The 24,466-nt window shown below is 41.9% G+C and overlaps 2 protein-coding genes across 3 annotated transcripts in view; one reads left to right on the top strand and one right to left on the bottom strand.

Moving 5' to 3' along the window:
- Positions 1-300: 300 nt before the first annotated feature.
- Heatr9 (HEAT repeat containing 9) lies at positions 301-12,308 on the top strand. 2 transcript variants are annotated; one of them, XM_027923823.2, is made up of 15 exons: positions 301-388; positions 1,606-1,655; positions 2,998-3,179; positions 3,445-3,455; positions 3,777-3,835; positions 4,030-4,086; positions 4,728-4,785; positions 5,167-5,297; positions 8,432-8,614; positions 9,015-9,107; positions 9,212-9,331; positions 10,497-10,570; positions 11,149-11,200; positions 11,619-11,705; positions 11,894-12,308. In XM_027923823.2, exons 1-15 carry the CDS (start codon positions 301-303, stop codon positions 12,242-12,244), a joined length of 1,596 nt encoding a protein of 531 aa, XP_027779624.2. In that variant the 3' UTR covers positions 12,245-12,308. The 2 variants fall into 2 exon arrangements, with proteins under 2 accessions (XP_027779624.2, XP_027779623.2); XM_027923822.2 differs by having other exon boundaries at positions 3,445-3,571; positions 3,779-3,835.
- Positions 12,309-19,430: 7,122 nt separating this feature from the next.
- The window catches only part of Taf15 (TATA-box binding protein associated factor 15), a 32,461-nt gene continuing 27,425 nt past the window's right edge, over positions 19,431-24,466 (bottom strand). Inside the window, exons 12-16 of the mRNA XM_027923807.2 lie at positions 22,611-22,703; positions 21,864-21,945; positions 21,656-21,744; positions 21,014-21,533; positions 19,431-19,760 (exon numbers count right to left, since the gene is read on the bottom strand). Of these exons, the coding sequence (XP_027779608.1) occupies positions 19,721-19,760; positions 21,014-21,533; positions 21,656-21,744; positions 21,864-21,945; positions 22,611-22,703 (824 nt within the window). The 3' untranslated portion in view covers positions 19,431-19,720. The remainder of the gene's footprint in view (positions 19,761-21,013; positions 21,534-21,655; positions 21,745-21,863; positions 21,946-22,610; positions 22,704-24,466) is intronic.

Here is a 24,466-nt window from a genome sequence, read left to right as displayed (position 1 = left end):
GACAAGCATAACTTTTCCACTTTTCAGATGAGGAAAGTTAAGCTCAGGTAGGTCAAGTAACCAGTTCAGTCCACAGGCCAAGAGATGCCAGGAGTGGGGCTCAAGAATGGAACTTGAGAGTTCTATTTACCAAGGCGATCTGGTTGCTAACACTTGGAAACTTCTACCTCCAAAATCTGGACACTCAATGATCCTTCTTGTTCCAGAGGATAGGTCTTCTCCAGTTGTGCCACCATTCCCCCACAGCCCTGAATTTCTGACTGCCCCCCAGGTTGCCTCTAACCCCACCAGGAGAAGAAGATGGCCTATGTAAAATCAGCTGATATCTCTGAAATCACCAGGTCAATGCTCAGGTGCCCATGGCTGAAGGATACATACTGTACCAAAGGTAAGGCTGGAATGAACAGGAATAGAGTCAGGGACAGGAGCCTGAAAAGGCAAGGTTACCTGGCTCCCAGTTCCAGGCAGGGCACTAAGTTCAGCAAATCCACTAGAAAGGTCAAGGCAGGCCCCTGGACATATTGATGGCTCCCCCACAGCCCTCAAGGTAAGTCTCTAGCTCTACAGCAGGATTTACAGGATCCTCTTAATTTGGGACACCTGTGTGTCTCCCCAGCTTGTGCTCCCACGTCTGCACCCTACTCTCCACCTCAACTCTCACACCTCCAAGTCTTCACATAAGGTGTTCCCTGTGTCTAACGCTATTTCCCCTGCTCTATATGGCTAACTCTTACTTGTATGAAGATTGACTTGTGTATAATCTCCTCTGGAGACCTTCCCAGATCCTCCCAGCCAGGTTAGGTGAGATGCCTGTGGGTTTATCACATATATCTGTCTCCATACTTGTTTCTCTCTGTTAATGACTAAGAAACATTTCTGTTTCCTTCATTCTCAAAATGTGGTCCCAGGAGCAACAGCATCATCATCTTACTAGAAATGCTGATTATCAGAGCCCATCCGAAATCCAGTGAATCAGATACAAAGAGTCCCAGAAATTATACTAAACGTCCCAGAAATCTGGGTTTGAAAAAATCTCTCCAAGTGATTCTCGCACACATTTGTTTGAAAAACTGAAGGAGCCAATAGTTTTTACCCTTAACTGAATATTTGAATCATCTGGGGAGCATCCTAAAATGCCTAGGCCCTTTTCCCACAGTATCTGATTCAGTTAGTCTTATGTAGGGTCTAGCTATGCTCAAAGTCCCCCCCAAATAACTCTACTATGCAGCCAAGATTAAGAATACCCGGCTAGTTTCTTAAATTGCAGTTATATAGGAATCACCTAGAATCTTGTCAAAATGAAAATTCTGACTCAGCAGGTCGAAGGTGGAACCTGAGTTTGAGCAATTATGAGAAGCTCCCAGGTTTTGGCACTGCTGCCATTCCACAGACCACATGTTGAGTAGCACAGTACTGTGAGAGTAAGACTGTGAGCCCCCTTAAGGGCAGGAATTATGCCTTACTTATTTACCTTCCTGGTATCTGGCAAAATACCTGATGCTAGCATTCACTAAGTGCTTAATGAACAAATGCCTGAATGAATGATTCTTGAGTCCACTTTGCACCTGCTGTCTTATAAACCATGCACTCTCATCCTCTTGCCAGAACTCAAAGAAGCCATGACTCATGCTCTGCTGCCCTTGTCCTACTACCAGGTAAGACCTCTAATTTTTGCTACTCCAGGAGATGTGTCAAAGCACAGGGACAGCAAACTACTCCTTTCCATGCAAATCAGTTCACAGAAGCCTGACATTCTTAGATGAGTCACTTTCTTCTTTGAGCCTCAGGAGCTTCCTCTGTCACAGATCAGCCCCTGCGCACCTGTTGTAGAGTTGCTAAGACACAAAATCTATAAGGCCCGTGCTATGCAGGGAGTGCTTACTAATGGGAGTCTTTTTTATTGGTTAACATGGGGATTTTTTTTTTATACAAAATGCCCAGTTAAGTTTAAATTTCAGATAAACAATTAATGGTTTTTAAGTATAAATATGTTCAAAATTTCCAAATATTTATTACCTGAAATCCAGGTTGAACTTGAGCTTGACATTTGGGTTTTTGTTGTTGCTTTTGTTTGTTTCGCTTATTCTTTGCTAAATCTGGATATCCTGCTCACCATAAGTCAGTGCTCCATTTTCTGAAATCATGACAATCAGTTAAAAACCTCTGACTGAAGTTTCCTTTCCCTGTTGCACAGAGAGATCTGTTGTAAATATAGGAGGGCTTGAGAAGAGACAAGGATGGATCCCAGACAAACCCTTGGAGAAAGTCCTTGCCCCACCCCAAAACCCCACTACAATGGAGCTAGAGTTACGGTTAAGAGCTGGGAGTGTGCTCAGTGGTAAGAGCACCTGTGTGGCATGCATGAGGCCCTGGGCTCCATCCCAGTACTGCAGGAATGCGTACCGTACACACACACACACACACACACACACACACACACACCAAAGTTAAGAGCTAGATTATCTGAAGGAAGTCTGCTTTCCTAACTAACCTATTATGTTCATGAAGGCAGGAAAGATAACCGCATCCCTAGCAGATAGCAGATATTCAATAAATATCTGAATGATCAGTAGTCTATCTTTTCCCCTCCTTTAATCCACTCAACCCCAACTCTTGCCCTTTCATGTCCCTGACCAAATGACCCTTTCAAAATGCTTCAAGATCCCCAAATAACCAAACTGTATTCAGATCAACTTATAGGTTGCTTTGCAATCTGGTCCTTCTTTGTTCTTCAAGACAACCTCAAGAGGGGAACAGAAGAACAAGGATTATTAGTTCCATTTTATACATGAGAGGTCTGAGACCTTGGCAGGGTGAAATAACTTGCCCAAGTCACGAAGCGGGTTAGGAGATAGCTGTAACTCCAGCCCAGGTGGGAGACTAGAGGGTGTCTCTCACCCCACCCTCTTCTCCTCTACTCTCCCCTTCCCAGACCCCCAGAACTCAAGTAAAAGTCTGGGGGGCCCCTCTGACTACTCTGCCACTTGCACCTCTCAGTCACCAAAGGAAGAGTTTCCCCTAAAACCGGAGTGCTGGAGGCAGCATCTGGGCAAGCTGAACTTAGTTCCTTCCTGCTACTCCAAGAAGTTTGAGATGTACACACACTGGCTCACCGTGTATGACCGGCGAAAGGAGCGGGAGAACGAAAAGATGCTACGGAAAATGAGAGACAACGCTAGGTGTGGGTTTTTTTGTTTGTTTGTTTGTTTGTTTGTTTTTTGTACTTTCCACATCTAGGAAAGAGAAGAAGGGCAAGTACAGGGTAGGCCTGGGGGTTAGGAGGCAGCAAATCTGCCTACAGATCCCAGAGAGGACCTGGGGTAGATATCACTGTCTTTCTCTGGTCTGAACTCTGAGCTGGACTGAGTCCCTGTAGCAGAGGTGGGGTTGTGACTTGAGGAAAGAGCAAGGAAACCAAGGATGCTTGTGCAATTTCTCATACAGGTATCTCAAAGAGGGCACCCACATCCCAAACTGCTATCCCCCCATGAGTAAGTTGGCTACAAGATACCAGGTGGGATCCAGACCCTTCGAACCTATCATTGACCCCCAGAAGTGGCAAAGATTAAAGGTTAGGACCCTTGTGGGAAGGAGAATGGGGAGACTCCCTCCTGGTGGGTGCCTTTACTTTGGGCTCACACAATCCTTTAGTCCTCAGTCCTTGCCTGCTTGTGCAGAGGGTGGAAGGGGATTGGAGGGGAGATTGGTTGAACTCCTTTCATTAGAAGTTCTTTATCTTTCTCTTTCTTCCTTTCCATTGCCTGGCTTGGATGGGCAGGAACTTACAGAAATGCTGAAATCTCTGAGAGAGGATGAGCAGTCCTATGCAGCACATGTGAGGAGTGGCAAGGGTGGAGGAGGGTTGTTTCGGGTAGAGCTTGGCTGAGCTGGAAAGCCAAAAGCAGCTGGAGGTGAATGGTGGATATGGAGGTAGTGTTCCAAGTGTAAATTCCAGCTGTGTCCAAAAAACAGGAACTCTGGGAGGTGGTGGCCAAGCTCTCTTCCCTTTCCTCCAACCTCTTTCTGCAGGCTCTGGGGTGCCTGGGCAGCAGAGACAAGTTTGTCATGGAGGCACTATGGCAGGTGGTGAGTCTTGGGGCTGCATGGAGTTCAAAAAAGGAGGAAACAGGGTCTGAAATGTGCAGAGGGTATGCACACAGACACAAGACAAGATTCCCCAGGGTGCAAGACTGATAGGTCACATCCAGTGGGGAAAGAGTTACCATGCCCTTAGTTCCTTAAAGAGCAGCTTGAAGAAAGCGGAAATCTAACCTCCTTGGTCTAACAGAAAAGATGGTACACTGAAAAGCCAAGAACTGGGGCTGAGCTCATTCTCTACCTTAAATGAAACAATACTCCAGGCCTGTATCAATTTACACCTAGGAGCAAGTGTTCTAATCCATAATCTCATTTAAATTCTACAACATTAGGAATAGTTTTTAGTATCTAACTTTCTAATAAGAAAGTAAAAGCTCTGAGAATCCAAGGGTTTTTAGTGAAAGCCAAGTGGCTGCTAGATACCAGATAGAGATCTGAATAAAAGTCTAACTCACGGGTTCAGGGTTCCTTGCATTGCACCATTCTGTCTGAACCCGATTTCAGCACACACAGGTCACTCTCTAGGTCTGTTTCTTCTTTGGTAAAATTGAGAAGTTAAACTGACATGATCCCTAAAGTCTGACATTCCATCACTTGATGCTGTTTCCATCACCTGTTTCTTAAATCAGGCCCACTCTGGTAAAAAGAAAGTGAAGTATGAGGCCTATCGAACCCTGGCCATCCTAGGTGAGTCTGATCTCTCCCTGGGCAGGGGGCTGGGGGAGGTGCAAAAGTGCAGCCACTTTCTCTTTGGGTAAGGGCAGAAGGGAGTGGAGTGTGCACCCTCTCCAACCTAGCATTTGGCAGGGTCTGGAAACTATCCTAGGTGCTGTTGAGCAGAGAGAGGAAGGTGTAGGGAAAAGGGAGAATGGATTGAAGAGGAAAAGGAGAGCTTCTGGAACTGTGTTCATGCTCGGACAGCTGCTCAGGTGTCCTGGGAAAATGGGCAGCACCTTGAGACCCAGTACCAGGAACGTCTGTCTAGAGAATACAGGGGAGTTCAATGGGTCCTTGAAAGAGGAGCGGTCCTGGCAGTTCTGCCCTGACCTGAGAACCCTCCCCATCCAGGTTGCTTGAATAAGCATGTGATCCAGGCTTTCATCAAACAGTTGAAGGGGAAAAATGAGGGTCGAAGGATGGAGATGCTGATGGGCCTGCGAGCAGCTCTGAACTCCTGGGCTGCCGGCCCTAAAGACAAGGTGATTGGGAGGAGAGTCTGTAACTGGTGCAGAGCAGGTCAAGGTAAATGACCCGTTTGGCTGGGGATTGGGACAGGAAGGTGACCTACCCTTCAGATTAATAAAGCATTGTGCTTGTGGAGTCCCCTCTAGAGCTGAACAGAAGCATATGGCTTGTCCACTTGCCAATCAGACAACCTCTGAAAAGCCAGCTTTCAGAGCCACAGTTTGTTCATCTTTAAAATGGAGATAGTTATTATCTTGTGGCATTGTTGGAAAGATTACGTGACATAACATATCATGCCTATTATAATGCCTGTATTCTTTAAATGGTAACCACCAAGCCAGTTGTGGTGGTGCCCACTTGTAATCCCAGTGACTCTAAAGCCTGAGGCAGGAGGATCCCAAGTTCAAGGCCAGCCTTAGCAATTTAACAAGACCCTGTCTCAAAATAAAAAAAATTTTAAAAGGACTATGGAACTACTATGTAGTTATTTAGTTATATAGTTATGTACTAATTATAATGCTCTCAAAAAAAAAAAGCAAACTCTAAATGGTAACCATTATTGTTATCTCTAAAAAAACCTATTAGAGCAAAACCTCTGTCCATAGGGGACAAGAACCCAACTGAGTTTTCTTGACACTTCTCTCAGTTTGTTTTTGTCCCCTCCCCACCTCCTTTTAGAGTCCTCTTCCTTTGACTCTATCACTGCTTCATATGAAAGAAAATCCTTCATTCATCCATTTATTGAGCAAATATATATTACATAGTTTCCATATGCCAGGCACTAACATAGGCCCTTAAGATACATCAGCAAACCAAATAGGATCCCTGCTCTTGTGAAGCTTACACTCTAGTGGAGGGAGACATACTATAACCAAAAAACTTAGAAAATTACATAGTATGTCAGATGACAAGTGCAATGGAAAAAAATTATATAACAGGGGGAGGGTCACCAGGAATGTCAAACAGAGATGGAGATGGGATGAAATTTAAACATAATAGGGAAGGTCTCCTTTGGAAGGTCTCCTTTAGAATGTCCATTTGAACAAAGATGTGAAGAAGGTAAGGGGGTTAGCCTTACAGGTGTCTGAGAGAAGGCATGCTGAACATAAGAGGGCCAGTAGATGAAGACAGGAGTGTGTTTGCTGAGGTCTGGGATCAGCAAGGCTAGTGGGGCAGAATTGAAATAGGAATTCAGAGGGCAATAGGAAGAGAAGTTCAGGTCAGAGAAGTTAAAACAGGAGGCTAGACTGTCTGTGGCCTTTTGGGCTACTTTAAGTACTTGGGAGGTTTTTGAGCAGAGCTGTAACAAGATCTAATTTACGTTTTAAAAGGTTTACTCTGACTGAAACTGAAACAATCCTGGTAAGATATAATGGTGGCTTGGACCATGGTAGTCACAGTGGAGTTATTAAGAAATGATGAAGTTCAAGATGTAAGTAAAACTCTGTTGGACTGGACATGAGCTCCAGTGAGGAAATCAGGGTAAAGCCAAGATTTGGGGCCTAGTAACTAAAGGGACAAAATTGCCATCAATTAAGGTTAAGGGAATTCCCAGACAACAGGTCTGGAGGTAACAGCCAAAGTCCAGTTTGAGATGACTTTTGGTAACTCTAAGGAAGATGGCAAGTAAATGGTTGGATAAGTATAATTTGGAGTTTGGGAGAGAAGTCTGAACTAGAGAAGGAAGTTGGGATTTGTAAGCATACAGATGGCACTCAACATCACTAAACTACATGAGATTTTTAAGACCAAAACTCCAGTTTGGAGCATTCCAATGTTACGAGGTCAGAGAAAAGAAGAAGGAATCAGTAACTATTGAGAAATACCCAATGAAGTTGGATGACAAACCCAAAGGGTGGAATTCTGAAAATCAAGTGAAAGATGTCAAGGAAGAACCTTATGTCAAGGAAGAACCTTATCAGGAAATGTAAGCACTGAGGATTGATATGTGGATATAACAATGTGGGCATCGCTAATTGTCTTAACTGAATCATTTTCATGGTGTGATAGTGGTAAATGACTGATTACCGTGGATTTAAGAGAGATTGGGCAGAAAGAAATGTGATAAGTCTCTATGCTGAAGATAATGATCCATTAATTAGGAAATGATTTTGAAGAAGTGAGAAGAGTTGTTGCAGCTGTGTCTTTGAGTGGGTGAGAGGGGATGAGATCTGGTATAGTTCATAGCAAAGAGCAGAAAGAAAGAGGAAGTGAGATGGAGGTGGTGGTAGGTATATTTGGAACTCCCTTTCTAGATGCTTTTATTTTCTTAGTGAAGTAGGAAGCAGAGCCATCAGCTGAGAGTGAAATAGAGGAAAAATGTTAGAGGCTCCAGAGGAAAAAGTGTGAATTAAGATAAAGGAAAAGAGAATTGCCTTAAGAAAAACTATAATTATTGATTTAAAAAAAATAGATGTACCTAAGGTTTGTGCTCACACATGTAGCAAGATGAATCATGACTATTTTTCTCCAGAAAGTGCAGACACAGAGTAAGTGAGGAGCTGGATGTAACTAGCATCAAGGTTCTGTCAAGGGAGTATAATGAAACAAGAGTGGGTAAAGAAGTTGAGGGTGAGTCAGGGTAATGACTGTAGTAGAACCATGGAATTCAAGCTGGGTAGAGGGAAGAGGAGGAGCAGTGAAAAGGTGGCAGGCTCAGGGGATCATTAGTCCTTTGTGGAACCAAACCATGGTTGGCATTGGGAAGTGAGCTGGAAAAACAGGAGGTGATGCTCAGAGAGTGGTATCCATGAAATGGAGATGATGGAGAAGTTGCTGGGATGGGTGATGATTAAGTTTCTCTGTGGTATAATTGGCTGAGGAAGAGGGAGGAGGTTATTGGAGGAGAGCCATTAGATCAATTACATGTATGTATTTTTTTAAATACCAGGAATTAAGATAGCTGAAGTATTAAAGAAGTAACAGTCATTCCTTCTACAAGATAAAGTCAGAAGAAATCAGGAGATATGACCTAAAAGCAATTAGGTGGCAGCAAAAATAAGGTGAAGTGGATGAAATAATGTAGTGGCATGAAATTCATTTTAGAGAGAAAGGAGAATGGTTTGAATAAGCCCTTTTACAAAGCATAAAGCCTGACTGAAGACATAGCATCTCCAACTGTCCATTTCAAATACTATCTCCTTTTCAGAGGATTCAAATCGGAGATGAAGAAACTCTAGTGGATGTGCTGCAGACAGTGATAAAGAATTCATCACATGAAGCAGCTCTGGAGGCAGCCTTGTGCTTAGGTTTCCTGAGACCTTGCAGCCAAATGGCCCAAGAGTTTTTGCTGGAGTGCCTGGGCCAAAGGCCCAAGACCCAACAGATGAAGGTGTGAAAGGAAGGAGGCTGGACTCTGGGGAGCACTGGGGAAAGAGAGACCACTACTTACTTGGGTGGCGTTGGGTCCTGTCATACTCATCCCAAGAAAATATGCTTTGGCTGGAAGCACAGAAGGGGCCTCTGTGTGTTTATGAAGATATTTTTTGCATAAGTATAAGATTATGTGGACATATAAATGTGCACATCTTTGTATATTTGATATGTATGAGAGCTCATTTATGTATGTGCACTAAGTGTAAACACGAACTTGTGTTTTCACTCAAGAGGTAAAGAGGCAGAAGGAACAGACCTGTTCCCCACCAGCTCTAGGCTGAGCCCCCAAATCCATCTGGCCATTCAGATACTTGTCGGTATACACTTGGATACCCTGCCCACCTCACCCCTCACAGGCACTTAGGATGCTGGTCAAGGTGATGCATGTACACTCAGCGGCAGTCATCACGGCCATTCTGGACCAGCTTTGTTCTGCTGTTATCCTTGAGGTGAGCTCTGGGCTGCCCTCTACTCTTCTTTCCTCAGCATTTGGACAGGGTGGGATGATGAGAAGTGGGACCTATCTTCCATACCTCCCCACTCCTGCCCTCAGGACCGCTTTGAAGCTATCCAGATGCTCAGAATCTTTGGGTTGGAAAAGATCCAGGCACATGGACTAGAGGAAATCACATTTGACCTGCTCAAGAGGAAGACACATAATGAACCCTTCCATGTGAGATCACAGCTCCCAAGCCCACGCTGCCCAAACCTGTCTCCTCTCCCTTCTCTGCAGACCTTAGCTTCCACACCAGCCCCACTCATCTTAACCCATTCCGTTCCCCTAACACCACCACAAAGGACTAATGATCCCCTGAGCCTGCCACCTTTTCACTGCTCCTCCTCTTCCCTCTACCCAGCTTGAATTCCATGGTTCTACTACAGTCATTACCCTGACTCACCCTCAACTTCTTTACCCACTCTTGTTTCATTATACTCCCTTGACAGAACCTTGATGCTAGTTACATCCAGCTCCTCACTTACTCTGTGTCTGCACTTTCTGTCACTAAGACAATCCGCAGCTCAAAGTGCCCTGAATCATCCCTCCCTTACTTAGAGAAGCAAGGTTTAAAAAAAAAAAAAAAAATCTTGCCTCATACTATAAACTCCATTCTCTTCCACCTATTAAAATGCTGTTGCTCTTTCAAGACCTTTCCAAATGACACCTTCTACGGGAAGCTTTCCCAAATCACCAAATTCAGCCTTGCCATTTTCTATGTTCTTTTACTTTTTATCAATACTATCGCTTGCTACAGAGCCAGCACTCCTGTAAACATTTTTCTAAAATGTAGATCCCATTGTCACACCTTTGCATAAAACTTTTTCTTGGTGCCCTCACGCTGGCTTACTTTACTGGAGCCCTGCCTACCTCTCTAGCTTCATTTCTCACCTGTATGTCCCTCAGAGACACATGAACAACCATGTCCTGATTTCCATGTAATGTCCCAGTGTAATTACTCTGAAGAGTCTCAGTTTGGTCACCTCACTGGTCTGAACTATTTTCAGCTCTTTGTCCTCTCTGCACTTTTCTGGCCTCCAGACTTTTGCACAAACACCCCACTCTGGCTAAGTCCCACTTACCCTTCAAGTTTCAGCTGAGGCATCACCTCCTTCTCCAGGGGAGATCTTCCTTGTACCCAACACTGAATCACACATCCTCCGTATGCACCTATGCAATACTGCAACTGCCTATTCACTTGTCTGCTTCTTTCACCAGACTCTGCACTCAAGGCAGGGACAGTACATAGCAAAATGGAAGTGTTCAATAAAGATTTGTACAGTACTTTAGTGCACAACCCTGCATTCCCTCTTTTTGCTGTTCCACTTTGATCCCTCTGCAGGCTGTGAGGCAGGCTGTGGCTGAAGCTATAGAAGACCTCAAGATGAAGCCTATGATGCTGAACTTGATGGAGGAGTGAGTGGCCTGGGCTGGGAGCTGCCAGAGACAAATCCTAGGCTGTGGAAAGGGAATTGAGGGTTTGGCTGAGAACCTTGCCTATGCTGCTGGTTAAATCATACTTTGACCCTGGAAGTTTTGTTCATCTGTGAAAAGAGGCCAATAATACTACTCAGGATTGCAGTAAAGCTCAAATTAATGTAACTTGAAAGCAACTTTTAAAAAGTATTCCTGGGGCTGGGGATGTGGCTCAAGCAGTAACACGCTCGCCTGGCATGCACGGGGCGCTGGGTTCGATCCTCAGCACCACATAAAAATAAAATAAAGATGTTGTGTCCACCAAAAACTGAAAAATAAATATTAAAAAAAAAGTATTCCTGGATTGATGTGAGTCCTGATCATAGGAAGTGCCTTGTGGCAAACTATTGTACCTACTTTCCCTCTTCCAGTGCCTTTCCTGACCTGAGAAATGAGAGAGGGAAATTAAATTAGCATCACACATCAGCATTAGACCCAACTCACTCTGGGCCTGAGAAGCAGCCAAACTACCTCCCATTCTCCCTCTTAATTGGACATTTTTACTCCCTTCTGCACAGGCAACTGATGGATCCAAATCCTGCTGCACGCCAAGAAGCAGTCATTTCTCTGGTAAAGTGGGCTCTGCTTCTCTGACCCAATTCCTGAGATATGTGGAGGGCAGGGGGCATGGGTGATTGAGCAGTCATGAAGGGAAAGAAATGGCTCTCAAGTTTGGGGAGGTTAATTTTAGAATCCTAACCCTCTCTCATGAGAACTTTTTCTTTAAGTTTGGAGATGGATAGGATAAGGGACAAGAGATGAGTGTTACTGGATATTGTAGAAATTGTCTCAACTCTTCCTCATAAATAATGGGAATTAGAACCTTATGCAGTGGCTCAAAAGGCAAAGAAGGGGTTATCTCAGCTGGGAAACATCATCTCCTCCTCTCTCTAGGACACAGGGTCATCCCAGAGGGACTAGAATGGGAAAGAGGAATGGGCACCTTCCCAGGGCTGGCTACTTAGGCAGTCTCACTTGCCTCTGCCAGGGCGTCCTGGGGATCCGTGGTTCACAAGTGTTCTACTTGCTCTTGGACATGTTAGACACGGAAGAGAACCAGGCTATGAAGAAAAGTGTAAGATATTCCTGCTACTTTCTAATCTTTTCTCCGCTTCCTCCAAATCTCACAAAGGGGGTAAGTTCTCAGACACTGTCCTTGAGGCCATAGTGGCCTGTGGCTAGTTTCCCCTCTCCTGGGTAATCCCTCCCCTTCCAACCTGAGTCCATATTCAGCTAGCCCTGTCAGTTTTTGTTTCAATGCAGCTACAAGAAACATTAATTCTTTGTGCGTCAACTGATCCCTGGATCCAAAACATGCTGAAGAACAAGGTTTTCTATGTCTATGAGGCACCTAAGACCAATGAGAAGGCAAAGCCTACAGGATTCTGGAAGGAACCTGAGAAGCCAGAAGAGTTAAATATTCAAGATTTTCGACTTGCTAAGTTGAACCCTTTGCTTATTGCAAAGTCCATCTCCAAGTCAGATCAGAAGAAAAAATTGCACGATTTTCCACCCTGTTTCCCTAAACCACAAAAAGAAACGCCACAGGTCACAGGCCCCTGGGAGCCAGGGATTAGGAAACAGTTGAGAATCCTTGCTCAATCCTCCAAATAGATCAGCTCTTTGGGCCTAACCCCCATTCTCTCCCTGAGGATGACTCCCGTGCTTCCCTGAAGAAAACAATCCATATATCTTTCCTGAATAAAGGAATATCTCTATACTTACCACATCTCTCTGAATCACCATTGCTGTTTCTTCATCAGAGGTTGCACAGAACATACATCTTCTCACTCTTGGTAAGGGGTTCTTTCCATGTAGCCAATCACATGTCCTTTCATCGAGGAAAGAGGGAAGGACAGAGCCACAACTTCTCTGGGCCATCCTGCCTCCCTAAACCAAGTCCTTGTCTGTTTGATGATAAAGCTAGAAAATTGAGTGTCTGCCTAAAGAGGGATGCTGAGGGAAATGTAGGAGAAAATGCTAGGAGGCTTAGTTCTTGGACCATTTCTTCTTTCTAACTCCCCCGACCCTAGCCCACTAAGGTGTCTAGGACATACTTAAGCTTTAATCAGCGTCAACCAATCTTTTTGCAGCACCTACTTGCTAAGTACATTGCTAGTTTTTATTGACCTCAGAGTCATTCCCTTCAAGACCCTATTTACTCTGTAAAACAGATTTAGTTTTCCCCTTATTTCTACTAGTTTCAGTTTTCCTTTGCCAAAAGGACCAACCACATCAGTCCCAACAAGCCACCACCCCTTTCAAGAAGGGAAAGTCCAGACTTTGAAGTTAGACAAATCTGAAATTTAATCATAAGGCCCATGACTTAATAGATCTTTGACTTTGGAAGAGTTATTTAACATTTCTGATACGGTTTTGCCACCTATAAATTGAAGAAAATCATGCCTATTACCTTAGAGAACACCTATGAAGATTAATATAAAGACTAACAGTGCCTGGCATTACATGGTAAACACTCAAATATGAACTTCCTTCCTTTTCTTTCTTCAGTGGTTCACATGAGCCTGTCTCCTGTCACTCCTGTTACTCCCCAATCGTAATGAAATGATCTCATAGGAGATCAAGTTCTTCTCGCCAAGCAGAGGTCAAATGGGTGCTCTCTTCCACTTTACAACACCCCAGGCTCTAGAGCAGATCAAAAAGTTATTCTGAATTTAGTATATTATGTTGTTCAGCTTTATCTCCCAATCTGCCCCACCACTACTAGATTCAAGTCTTGCCTCAGGGTTTTAAGTAAAAACTCAAAGTGTGGCTTTGCTATTCTGGAATATAAGCAGCACTGCCTGGGGACCCCTCTAATAGAGCAGCACAAAGTCCAAAGATAGAGAAGTCTTCCTGTCTTTCCTACCCTGTAGTTTAATAAACTTGTCTTGGCCTCAACAGGCTGTAGGTGAATCCATGGCCTTATTAACCATGTTATAGGGTCTCAATGTCTGCAAAATCCTCCTTAGATGTCTCTAATCTTTCCTCTGCATTTGTGGGTATCTTTAGGATGTCTTACCACTCAGCCAGATACCAGTCTCTGGCCAGAAGCACCAAAATCCTAATTTTACCAATCCTCACCATAAGACTTTAGACAGAGTGAACATAAACCACTTCACAAAACATTGGCTATTTGGTTCATCACAAATGTACCAGAGCCTTCCCAGTACCAAAGTTACCTAGATCAAAAACACTTGGAGCTGGGAACAGTGGCACACGCTTGTAATCTCAGTGGCTCAGGAGGCTGAGATAGGAGGATCACGAGTTCAAAGCCAACAGCGAGGGGCTAAGCAACTCAGTGAGACCCTGTCTCTAAATAAAATACAAAATAGGAATGGGGATGTGGCTCAGTAGTAAGTGCCCCTGAGTTTAATCCCCAATACTCACCTAAAACAAACAAACAAAAAAAAAAAACTTAAAAGCAAACTTAATTCAAGCAATGTCCCCTTCTTTAGGAGTCCAAAGATACCCAATCATCTCAACCATTAAGATCTACTGGGACTAATCCTTACACACCATTCAAAATGTTAAGCCCCCTCCAGCCTTCTTCTCTATCCTGTCTCAAATGCTCCCTCTGATGGCCACCTGGAGGCATCTACACCTCCATATCCCTCTTTCTCAAATATTCTCATCTCTTTGCTGTACCTGATATCTTGATCTCTTGACCAGGCTTCTTCCTGAAATCTCAGATGATGTTCATTTTTTTACATTCTTTCAATGTCACCACTATCCTTTACCTTAATCTGAAAATCAGTGCTTCTCTGAGGGGCCTACCCTCCAACCAACTATACCATACTCTGGTCCACTTACCCATTTCCTCTTTCATTGCCTGACCTCAATCTTGGCATCTCCCTAATGCCATTCCTCTGAACAAGCCCCTCAGCCCTTGATCTCAATGACAAGGATTTTTCCTTTCCATTCACTTCAGCCACTTCCATAGCCACACCTACCTTGTCATACTCAGAAATTGCTTAATCTCCCAAATTTTAAACACCCTACTCTTCTTGATCCAAACCTTCAATCTGTCCAGTTCTTATTATACCTACTCTTACTATACCTACTATAAATTCTTGGAATATCATATAACATTAAGGTCTTGACAATCTTACTACTTTCACTTACTTTTTTTCCTCCTACTCTGCCTGAACCCCACTCATCAACCATTCTGACCCCAGCAACTCTCTAACCAGTAAAACCCGTACACTGCTTTTCAAAGCTGGAGAAAAATTACATACCCGTACAGAATGGTACCGCACGCCACATACTTCCCTCCTGCTTTAAGTTACCTAGCAATTTCATGGGTTCCTAGCTATAACATTTCCCCATTTCCCACTGGTTATTTCAAGCCTTCTTTCTATCCTCACATCTCTTATAGTTTCTTCAAACTTTCCATATCACTTCCCTCGACTTTTAGCAGACCATTGTACTTTGTCATCAGAAGGGGGTGGGGGAACGGACATCAGATGGAATTGCCTCAAATTCCTGCCACCTCAGCTATAAACATCCTTATGTATAGAGTAAAAAGGACAGGTTGTAAAGCCAGATGCATGGATTAGAAACTAGCTGTTATTACTGGATATTTGATCTTGGGCAAGTTGCTTCACTTTTTAGTGCCTCTGTTCCTCACTGCACCCTCTGGAAAGTCCCTTTCTAATAACAATCCAAATTCTTCTGTAAAATGTATCCTACACCTTCTGGCCTCATAACATTGTTGAATTAAATAAATTAATAAGACATAAACTACTTAAAGCAGTGAGAGGCACAGAGTAAATTCCTAATAAATGTTAGTCATTTGTTATTATTATCAGCATCTGAACCTATCCCCACCTCTATTTACAATAGAAAATACATTCTCTTCTAAGGTAAATGCTCTGCCATGGTTGTAGATGCTACTCCTTCAAGGAGTTTGAATGCCGATTATCTCCACTTCCTTCCATTCTCACCCATCTTAAGAATAACTTTTCACCAGCCCCTATTCCTATCTAGCTGCTGCCTCCTCTCATATCACCCCACCTCTAACCACTCTTAGTTGTCCACATTACCTGTCTCCATTTCTCTAATTTCTATGATTCATCTCATTTTAGTTTGGATTCAGAATTCAATTCTCTCCCCAAATTGCTTTTACTAAGGCAGTGGTTTTCAATAAAGGGTGATTTTGCAACCCCCCACCCCCACCCCCACCAGGGGACATCTGGCAATGTCTGAAGACAAACTGGTTATCACAACTTAGGAGGCAGGGGCTGCTACTGACATCTAGTAGGTAGAGATCAAGGATGCTGCTAAACCTCCTATGATACATATGGCAGCCTCCACAAGAAGGATCTACCTAACCAAAAATGCAATAGTACCAACGATGAGAATCTCTCTAAAATAATTTGCAACTTTCATACTGCTAAATGTAATTAAGGCTTTCTATCCTTCACATGACTTGGCCTGGCTTGAGCACTTGACACCTTTAGGTTCTCACTCTTTCCTTGGGTTCTATTGACCATACCTTGCTAGTTATCCCCAGTCTGTTTCCGAATTCTCTTCTCCTTTTTTAAAGTGTATATCTTAGGGTTCAAGGCAAAGTTCCTCTTTCTACACACTGTCTCCCATAACTACAATCACCTAGTTTTTTAAATGCTCAGGTCTCAATTTTTTTGGAGTAAAACCAAGACATCCTTGTATTTTCAAAAATTTTCCTAATTCTCATATACAGCTACTGCTCTAGACAGTTTTATTTTAATCACATCCATTCTCATCGATTCCCATTTACACACTGATGAATCTCAAATCTGTAATAGGTTCATTCATTTAAATTTTATTAAAAACCTGCTCTGTGACTGCCACTGTTTAAGCACTGGAATAGAAAAGTAAACAGTTAATGAGGGAGAAAGAAATCAAAGACCAAAAGATCATTTCACATAGTACTAAGTATTATAAAGACACTACAAGAGGTGATGTGAGAATGACCTGTATGAGGCAAGGTAATGGCCAGGGAAGATATGGGAGTGTAGAATTTAACCCAACACTGTAGTGAAAAGAAATAGAGCTATGGGAATATTTAAGGAGGGAGAATTCCAGACCAAAAACATGTTCAAAGACACTGAAGCAAAAGCATATTTGATACTATTAAGAATTATGGCCACATTCCTCAATGACTAAAAACAAGGATGTTAGTTTTTCATTTTCTTAATGTTGTATTTTGAAGCAACGGTTACCAATTTTTGCATGGATCTCTCCCTTTTGTATGCTCTTTAAGCAATCTTGGTCCAATCCAAGACTACACATTTCTTCCTATTCTTCTAGAAGTTGTGCATTTTTAGGTCTTACACAAGCTACAGGTAAATTTTAAAAATACTTTTAATGTGTTGAGGCATGCAAATTTCTTTATTAAAAAAAAGAATTATGGCCCCAGGTAGTTATGGTAAACAAGGTAATTATGACCACAGTAAGGTAAGTATGAATAAATATTATGAATGAGGTTTGTGGGGGGAAAAGAGAGGTCAGATCATATAAGGCCTTATAAATCAGGGTAAGGAATTTATAGTCTATGTGCAATGTAAAGTCATTGAAAGGATTTAAAGAGTCAAGACATAGTCTGATTTACATTTTTATAATATCATTTGGCTGCTATGTAAATATCTAGATTTTAGAAGGGCAAGATTATGTATAGAGATCTATGAATAACAGTCTATACAACTGCCCAGAATAGATGACTGTAGCTTGTACCAAGAATGTAATCAAGAATATAAAAATGGCTTCAGGGTACATTTTGGAGACAGAATAAAAAGAACCTGCATGTACAGGATGAAGAGAAATTAAAGATAAATTCTAAGTTTGGATCTAACATGGGTAGATGGTGAAGACCTTTACTAAGGTTAGGAACACTGAAAAGAAACTAATTTTTGGGCTGGGGCTGTAGCTCAGTGGTTGAGCACTTGCCTCACATGTGTTGAGGCACTGGGTTCAAGCCTTAGCACCACATAAAATAAATAAATAAATAAAATAAAGATATTGTGTACATCTACAACTAAAAAATATTTTAAAAAGCTGATTTGCATGCAAGGAGATGATGAAAGTTCTATTCAGTACATGTTAAGTTTTAAGTACCTATTTTATATCCAAGTAGAAAGGTCAAGAAAGCAACTAGGAGAGGGGAGATTTAAGATCAGGACTAGAGACATAAATTTGTCATTAGATAGTTTTTAAAACCACAGCCTGGATAAACTTGCCTAGGGTAAAAGTGAGTATAAGTAGAATAGAGAAAGGTACTTAGAATAAACCCTAAGAAACTTCTAATACACAAAGGTCAAAATGAGGAGCTACCAAAGCAAACAGGTCAGTAAGGTGGAAAATCAGGGGAGCATGGCCTTCAAAGCCATTTTCTGAGTTGCAGATTTAGACATCGAGGTCCCTACTGAGTGTCTGTACTTAGAAGCTTCACAAGTGTCCCAAACTTAACATATCTAAAATTGAGTTAATTCCCATCTAGCCCTGAAAACTGTTTCCTACTTCAATGAAAGGCACATTTATCCAGGCCAGAAGCTTCACTCCTTTCCCCAATCTTACTGATAACCAGCTACATTTCATCAGATTTCCCTCTTTACTTCTAAAATTTGTTATCTCCTTCCCCTTCATCACTATCTGAACTCAGGCCAATATGATCTCTCAACTTGACTTAACTGTTCTGTCTCCAGTCAGCCTTTTCATAAGGCAACATCAATAATCATTTCAGCTGATACCTCCCTCTCAAATCAGATCAGCCACTTCCATCTTTAATCTTCTAATAACTCCCAGTTTGGAGCCAGGTGAAAAATATAATGCAAGAACCTTATCATAGAGCTTGTTTACCTCTCCAGTCTTTTTCCATGTCCACCTTTAAACTCTTCCTTCCAGTCATACTATACTGCTCTCCACTTTTCTTTCTTTCTTTTTTTTTTTTTTTGAGAATTTTTTTTTTAGTTTTCGGTGGACACAATATCTTTATGTGGTGCTGAGGATTGAACCCAGCGCCCCGCGCATGCCAGGCGAGCTACGGCTTGAGCCACATCCCCAGCCCCAATCTCCACTTTTACTCAAAGTGCCTTTCCTGGGCTGGGGTTGTAGCTCAGTTGGTAAGAGTGTTTGCCTTGCATGTGAGGCACTGGGTTCAATCCTCAGCACCAAGAAAAAACAAATAAAATAAAAGTATTCTGTCTACAACTTTAAAAAAAAAAAAAAAAAAAGCCTTTCCTGCTCCATTAGTGGATTGAGTGTACTTTCAATGAGCCTTGAACACACTGGATCGTTTATTAAACTATGCTATTTACTTGAGCAGCAATGTATCCAGCATGTGATCCAGTGCCTTATCCGTATTTAAGGTAGGATAAATAGTTCTCTAATAAACAACAAATAAAATACACATACAATGTCTATTTAGCTTGCTGAATTCTTATTACTCTTCCTGCTTACCCTTCAGAATTCCAGACTCCTAGCATTTAGAACACTATCCAAAGTAAATGGTTCTCATTGTAAAATGGTGTAACAGAACCCCATATCAAAATCAAAACTTGATCTAAATAAATATTCCCAGTACTAATTCCTCACACCTCATAAAGTTGGAATCGGTGATTTTAACAAATTCCTCTGGTGATTCTGACTTGTAATTATTCTTGGGATCTACTATTCTAAATAGAGTAAGAGATCAATAAATATTATTGAAAGTAAAATTTTAATTTACTGGAGTAAAATTCATTTCCTAATTCTTTAGGGTTACAGTTAGTGCTGTCAATTAGTCCTTAGTGTAACAGAACAATGCATTTATGTACAAAAGTCCACAAAAACAAGCAGCCTTTATTGCAGTATTACAAAACACTTTCCATTTTGGCAATATTTTACAATGCACTTAGCTTCAAGGGTTGGGAAGAAGAAGAATGGAAAACTAAAAAAGGAATTTTCAATGGACTTTTCTAAAAGAAAAACTGCCCCAGCCCTCCCACCCAAATAAAAATCCAAATGTCACTTAATTTCACTACCCAAGAGGCCACGAGGAAAGCAGCAGGCAAAACTCTGGCAATTTCATTATGAATCATGTCAGAGACAGAGAAACATTCAAAACAGTCCTCAGTAAGGTCGGTTGCGCTGATCATTTCTGTAGTCGTTTCTAGGAATGAAAAATAGAGACACTAAATTCTAATTTTCTACCAAGATACTTCTTCAGTGTACTATTAGTGATTGGCATTGCCTAGACAATTTCTGTAGTGATGACAACATACCTATTTCTATACTACTAGAAGATACTTAATGTCTAATTTATCAGCTTTGAGTCAGAAAGTTCCTAAAAGCTCTGTTATCACTCTCTTTAACTGTTTTCCACCAAGAATAAACACTCCAAACCATTTTAATATTTCAAATCAAAGACTGTGCTGGTTCCAGTCTCCAAACAGAAGTGGCATAGTGGAATAAGCAAACATGTTCATGTGTAAATTTTGGAAAAGAATTTTATTACATGACCTTGGAAAAGTTACTATATGTCTCTGACTGTAAAATGGGTGGTACATCTATCTCAGGAAATTAACAAAAGGACTACAACTGAAGTAATAAGACACTTCACAGTATTTAACAGGTGATAATTAGGCTATTAGTAATTACTAAGAGCCAACATTTGTAGGTACTTTCTAATGGCCCAGCAGCTGTTATAATCTAATACAACTACACAAAGGAGCATTATTAGCTCACTGTACAGATGAGACTACTGATGCTCCAAAAGGTCCAATAACTTGCCTAAGGTCACACAGATATAAGTGCTGGAAACAGAACTCAAGAAGATCTGTCTCCCAACACCATGCTCTTCTCCACATTCCATTCTTACTCTCACAACCCTATACTGTCTTTGGCATATAAATCCTTAGTACAATAACTGACATTATTTTACATCATTGGCTCTTTGATTTTTTTCTGACTCCACACCATTTATATGCACAACACTCCCCCACTATCAGTGGTTTTCATCTGGAACAGGTACCAGAATCTGTGAAGAAATAATTGTGGGGTACTCCACATAACTGGAAAAGAACAAACCTATGAAAGATGTGCTTTCCCCTCACTTAGACTAAGAATGCTTGATTGATAAACAGTTTAAGTTATCTCTCAATCTCAATTATCTTTAGCAATGAGAAAAAATAACATACATTTATGTGCACATACAAATATAAAAGTTTATGAGTAAGAATTTTGAAAACCAATTTTAGAAATTGCTGAAGCAGGAACTAAATGGATCTTCTCCATCCTGAGAGAGCTACCAATGTAAAAATTTCCAAAAGTTAGATAAATGAAAAAAATGCGACAAAATGGGCTCAAATACTAAAATCTAGGAGCAATGAAGTAAAAGTTTCACAAGTACATTCTAAAACTCACCTTCCTCCCATTTTGCCTCCATAGCCACCTCGGTCTCCTCCATAGCCACCTCGGTCTCCTCCATATCCCCCTCCTCGGTCTCCTCCATAGCCCCCACCACTCCTGTCTCCTCCGTAGCCTCCACTTCGGTCTCCACCATAGCCTCCACCACCACCACCACGTTCTCCTCCATAGCCCCCCCGACTTCGGTCTCCTCCGTAGCCACCTCGGTCTCCTCCGTAGCCACCTCGGTCTCCACCGTAGCCTCCTCGGTCTCCACCGTAGCCTCCTCCTCGGTCTCCACCGTAGCTACCTCCTCGGTCTCCACCATAGCCACCTCCTCTGTCCCCACCATAACCACCCCCACTTCTGTCTCCACCATAGCCACCCCCACTTCTCTCTCCACCATATCCACTGCCACCACTTCTGTCTCCACCATAGCCACCCCCACTTCTGTCTCCACCATAGCCGCCTCGGTCTCCACCTCTGCCCCCACGACCTCTGTAGCCTCTCTCTCCACCGTAGCCTCTCCCCCGGAAATCTGTAAGGCAAAAATGTGAACCAATGAGGGCAGAAGAATAATGCAGAGCTTCCCTAGATGCTAGCCAGAAGACAAGCACCAGGTAGGAGCTATTAAAGGGCTGATGCAAAGGACAAACATACCTCCTCCTGAGGGACGAGAATCCTCTGGTCTGGGCTCATTGCACTGATTACAAGAATTCCTTCGAGCAAAGTTCATATTTCCACATGACCTGAGAAATGAAGAAAATAAAATGCTCCTAGATAGTTTCCAATAGATTCAGAACTGTTTCTTGCATCCTCCAACCCCAAACTCAATCACTAATCCCACCAAAGTAAATGAAATACTTACGGATTAGGACAAACCCAATCTCCATTTTTGGGGTCACCACCTCTTCCCTGAAAGCCTCCACGGCCTCTATATCCGCCTCGGCCTGGGGAAAATAGGTAGATACAGGAGAAAAGTCAGTAGCAGACATTAACAACACAGAGGAAAAGCACCAGAAAAAATAAATAAGTGTCCATTATTTCCTGAGCAGTTACCCTCAAAAATCAACCCCTTACAGTAGGGTTTTATAAATCTCTGATTTGAGGCCTTAATTAGAAATGCAGAAAATATAACAGACCCCAGGCACAAATCATAATATAAATAATGCACAAAAAAAAAAAAAAAACTCAATGTCCACTTACTATGATATTGTTCTTGGTTAGAGAATCTCAGTGATAAACACTAAGTGAGAAAATGCCAAATTAAAGGAAATGGACCAAATAAAGAAGCCATGTCAGGGAGCATAAAAACTCAGATAAATTGCCTATGTAGATGTCATTTAAACAATTGTTTCTGATTTCCAGGTGAAAAACAAACTTCTATGCAACTTTCCACAGGAATTTCTAAAACCTTCTCCACTACTTTCTTAGCTATTATGATACTTTATTTACCTAATACCCTATTCAGTATCCAACCTTATTTTAAGATAAAAGGAAAAAGACCTAGGGAGAGAAAGGAATAGCAGCAAGTTCATGCAAGCAGGGACAGAACATGGACTCAAATTCAAACCCTGTATATACTATCCAGACCTATGAGCATCAAATATCTTACCTCGCCGCCCACCTCCACTTCCACCTCCTCTCATAAATTCAGGTCTTCTGGTGGCAAAAGACACTTTAATGATGTTGCCATGGAATTCCTTTCCTATGAAAAAAGAATGGTTTTGAAGAAACACTAATCCACATCTCCACCTCCCAACAAAAACGTAAAACTAGAGGCTAGGATTGTGGCTCAGTGGTAGAGTGCTTGCCTAGCACGTGTGAGGCACTAGGTTCAATCCTCAGCACCACATGAAAATTAAATAAATAAAAGTATTATGTCCATCTACAACTAAAAACAATTTTAAAAATAAAGTAAATAAAAAATAATACTATTTTAGGAATTTTTAGTTTCAGAGGAATAACTGACATGCCCTCACAGAAATTTTAAACATGGTAGAGTTCCAAAAAGTCAAAGTAACTGCTAAGGCATGACAAAATCTAATGAACAGAGCTGATGTGAAACAGTCACTTCTTATTATTTTTACACGAAGAACCAACCATAGAACAGTATGTGAACTATGCCACAATTTGTTTCATGAAGGGAGTGAATACACGTGCACATGAACCCACATATTCACATATATGCACTGCCCACTGTGTTTACCCTTTTTTGGCAGGGAGGTAGGAATCAGATCATGGGAGAGGAAGCTGCCAAACTCAAGAAACTAATTTTTCACCAAATGCACTTAGTACAGTTTGAAATTGTCTTCCACCATTTGCCCATGTATACGTGCAATTACTTATATACATGCATATATATATATATATATATATATATATATATATATATTTATTCTGATGCCCCGGTGTCTTAGGGATAAGAATTATCTTTTTACTTTACATTAAACAAGAGAACCAGAAAAGTACTCAATGATTCATAAAATGGTTATAAATCTAGAGGCTGTGGTTTCCTGACCAAAGCTGTAGTTTTTATACCCGGCAACTTCCCATGAAGTCAGGTGTTATGACAAGTACTTTGACATAAGCAGCAAATCATATATCAGTCTTCTAAAAGCCATAAGATGACTTGGTTTAGCTGGGCACAGTGGTGCACACCTATAATCCCAGTGGCTTGGGAGGGTGAGGCAGGAGGATCATGAATTCAAAGCCAGCCTCAGCAATTTAGCAAGGCCCAAAGCCAACTCAGCAAGATCCTGTCTCTAGATAAAATAAAAAAAAGGGATAGGGATGGGGCTCAGTGGTTAAGTGCCCTTGGGCTCAAAGACTTGGTTTGAAAAAATAAAATAGAGACACAGACAGGAAGAAGTAAAGAAATACAACTGGGTTCTGGAAGATACAAGTACAAAAATCTCATAAGTAGAAAGGACCTCAAGTACCTGTCAATCTAGTATGGCTAAGTACTTTGGAGACAGTGAAGTCAACCTGTTTAAGTTTGAATCCTGATGTTGTCACTAACTCTGTGACCTTAGAAATTACTCAATTTCTCTGTCCTTAATTTCATCATCTGTGAAATGGGAGTAGGGTGTATGTCTCATTAGATTACTATAAGGATTAAACTGAGTTAATGCATATAAAGCTCTTAGAATTGTGTCTAGCTCTGGGAGTCTACGTAAGCAGTAGAGCACTTGCCTATCATGAGCAAGGCCTGGGGTTCAATCCTCAGGACCAAAAAAAAAAAAGTGCCCATCTTATAAATATGCAGTAAATGTTAGTTTTTATTAAGATAAGGTACTGTTGATAGCCACAGCCAAAGGGGCCCCAGCAAACTTCCAGCTGTCAGCTGATGATTAGCTCACAGCGGCCCCAGCAAACTTCTAGCTGCCAACTGATTGGCTCCTCTGCGGTGATGCTCATTGGGCTGTTTCCCCGCCCTTTCAGACCACGGAGTTGCTCATTGGGGGACTT

Source organism: Marmota flaviventris, chromosome 17 (genome assembly GCF_047511675.1).
Source record: "Marmota flaviventris isolate mMarFla1 chromosome 17, mMarFla1.hap1, whole genome shotgun sequence".
Lineage (NCBI taxonomy): Eukaryota > Metazoa > Chordata > Mammalia > Rodentia > Sciuridae > Marmota > Marmota flaviventris.
This window is presented reverse-complemented; position numbering and strand designations above follow the sequence as displayed.

What these genes read in the sequence shown, in the direction of transcription:
- Heatr9 (XM_027923822.2), top strand. Translation starts at nt 301, where the DNA reads ATGGCCTATGTAAAATCAGCTGATATCTCTGAAATCACCAGGTCAATG. An exon ending in TGCCCTTGTCCTACTACCAG is followed by an intron (nt 1,656 to 2,997) that starts GTAAGACCTCTA and finishes TGCACCTCTCAG; the next exon opens with TCACCAAAGGAAGAGTTTCC. An exon ending in CACATAATGAACCCTTCCAT is followed by an intron (nt 9,332 to 10,496) that starts GTGAGATCACAG and finishes ATCCCTCTGCAG; the next exon opens with GCTGTGAGGCAGGCTGTGGC.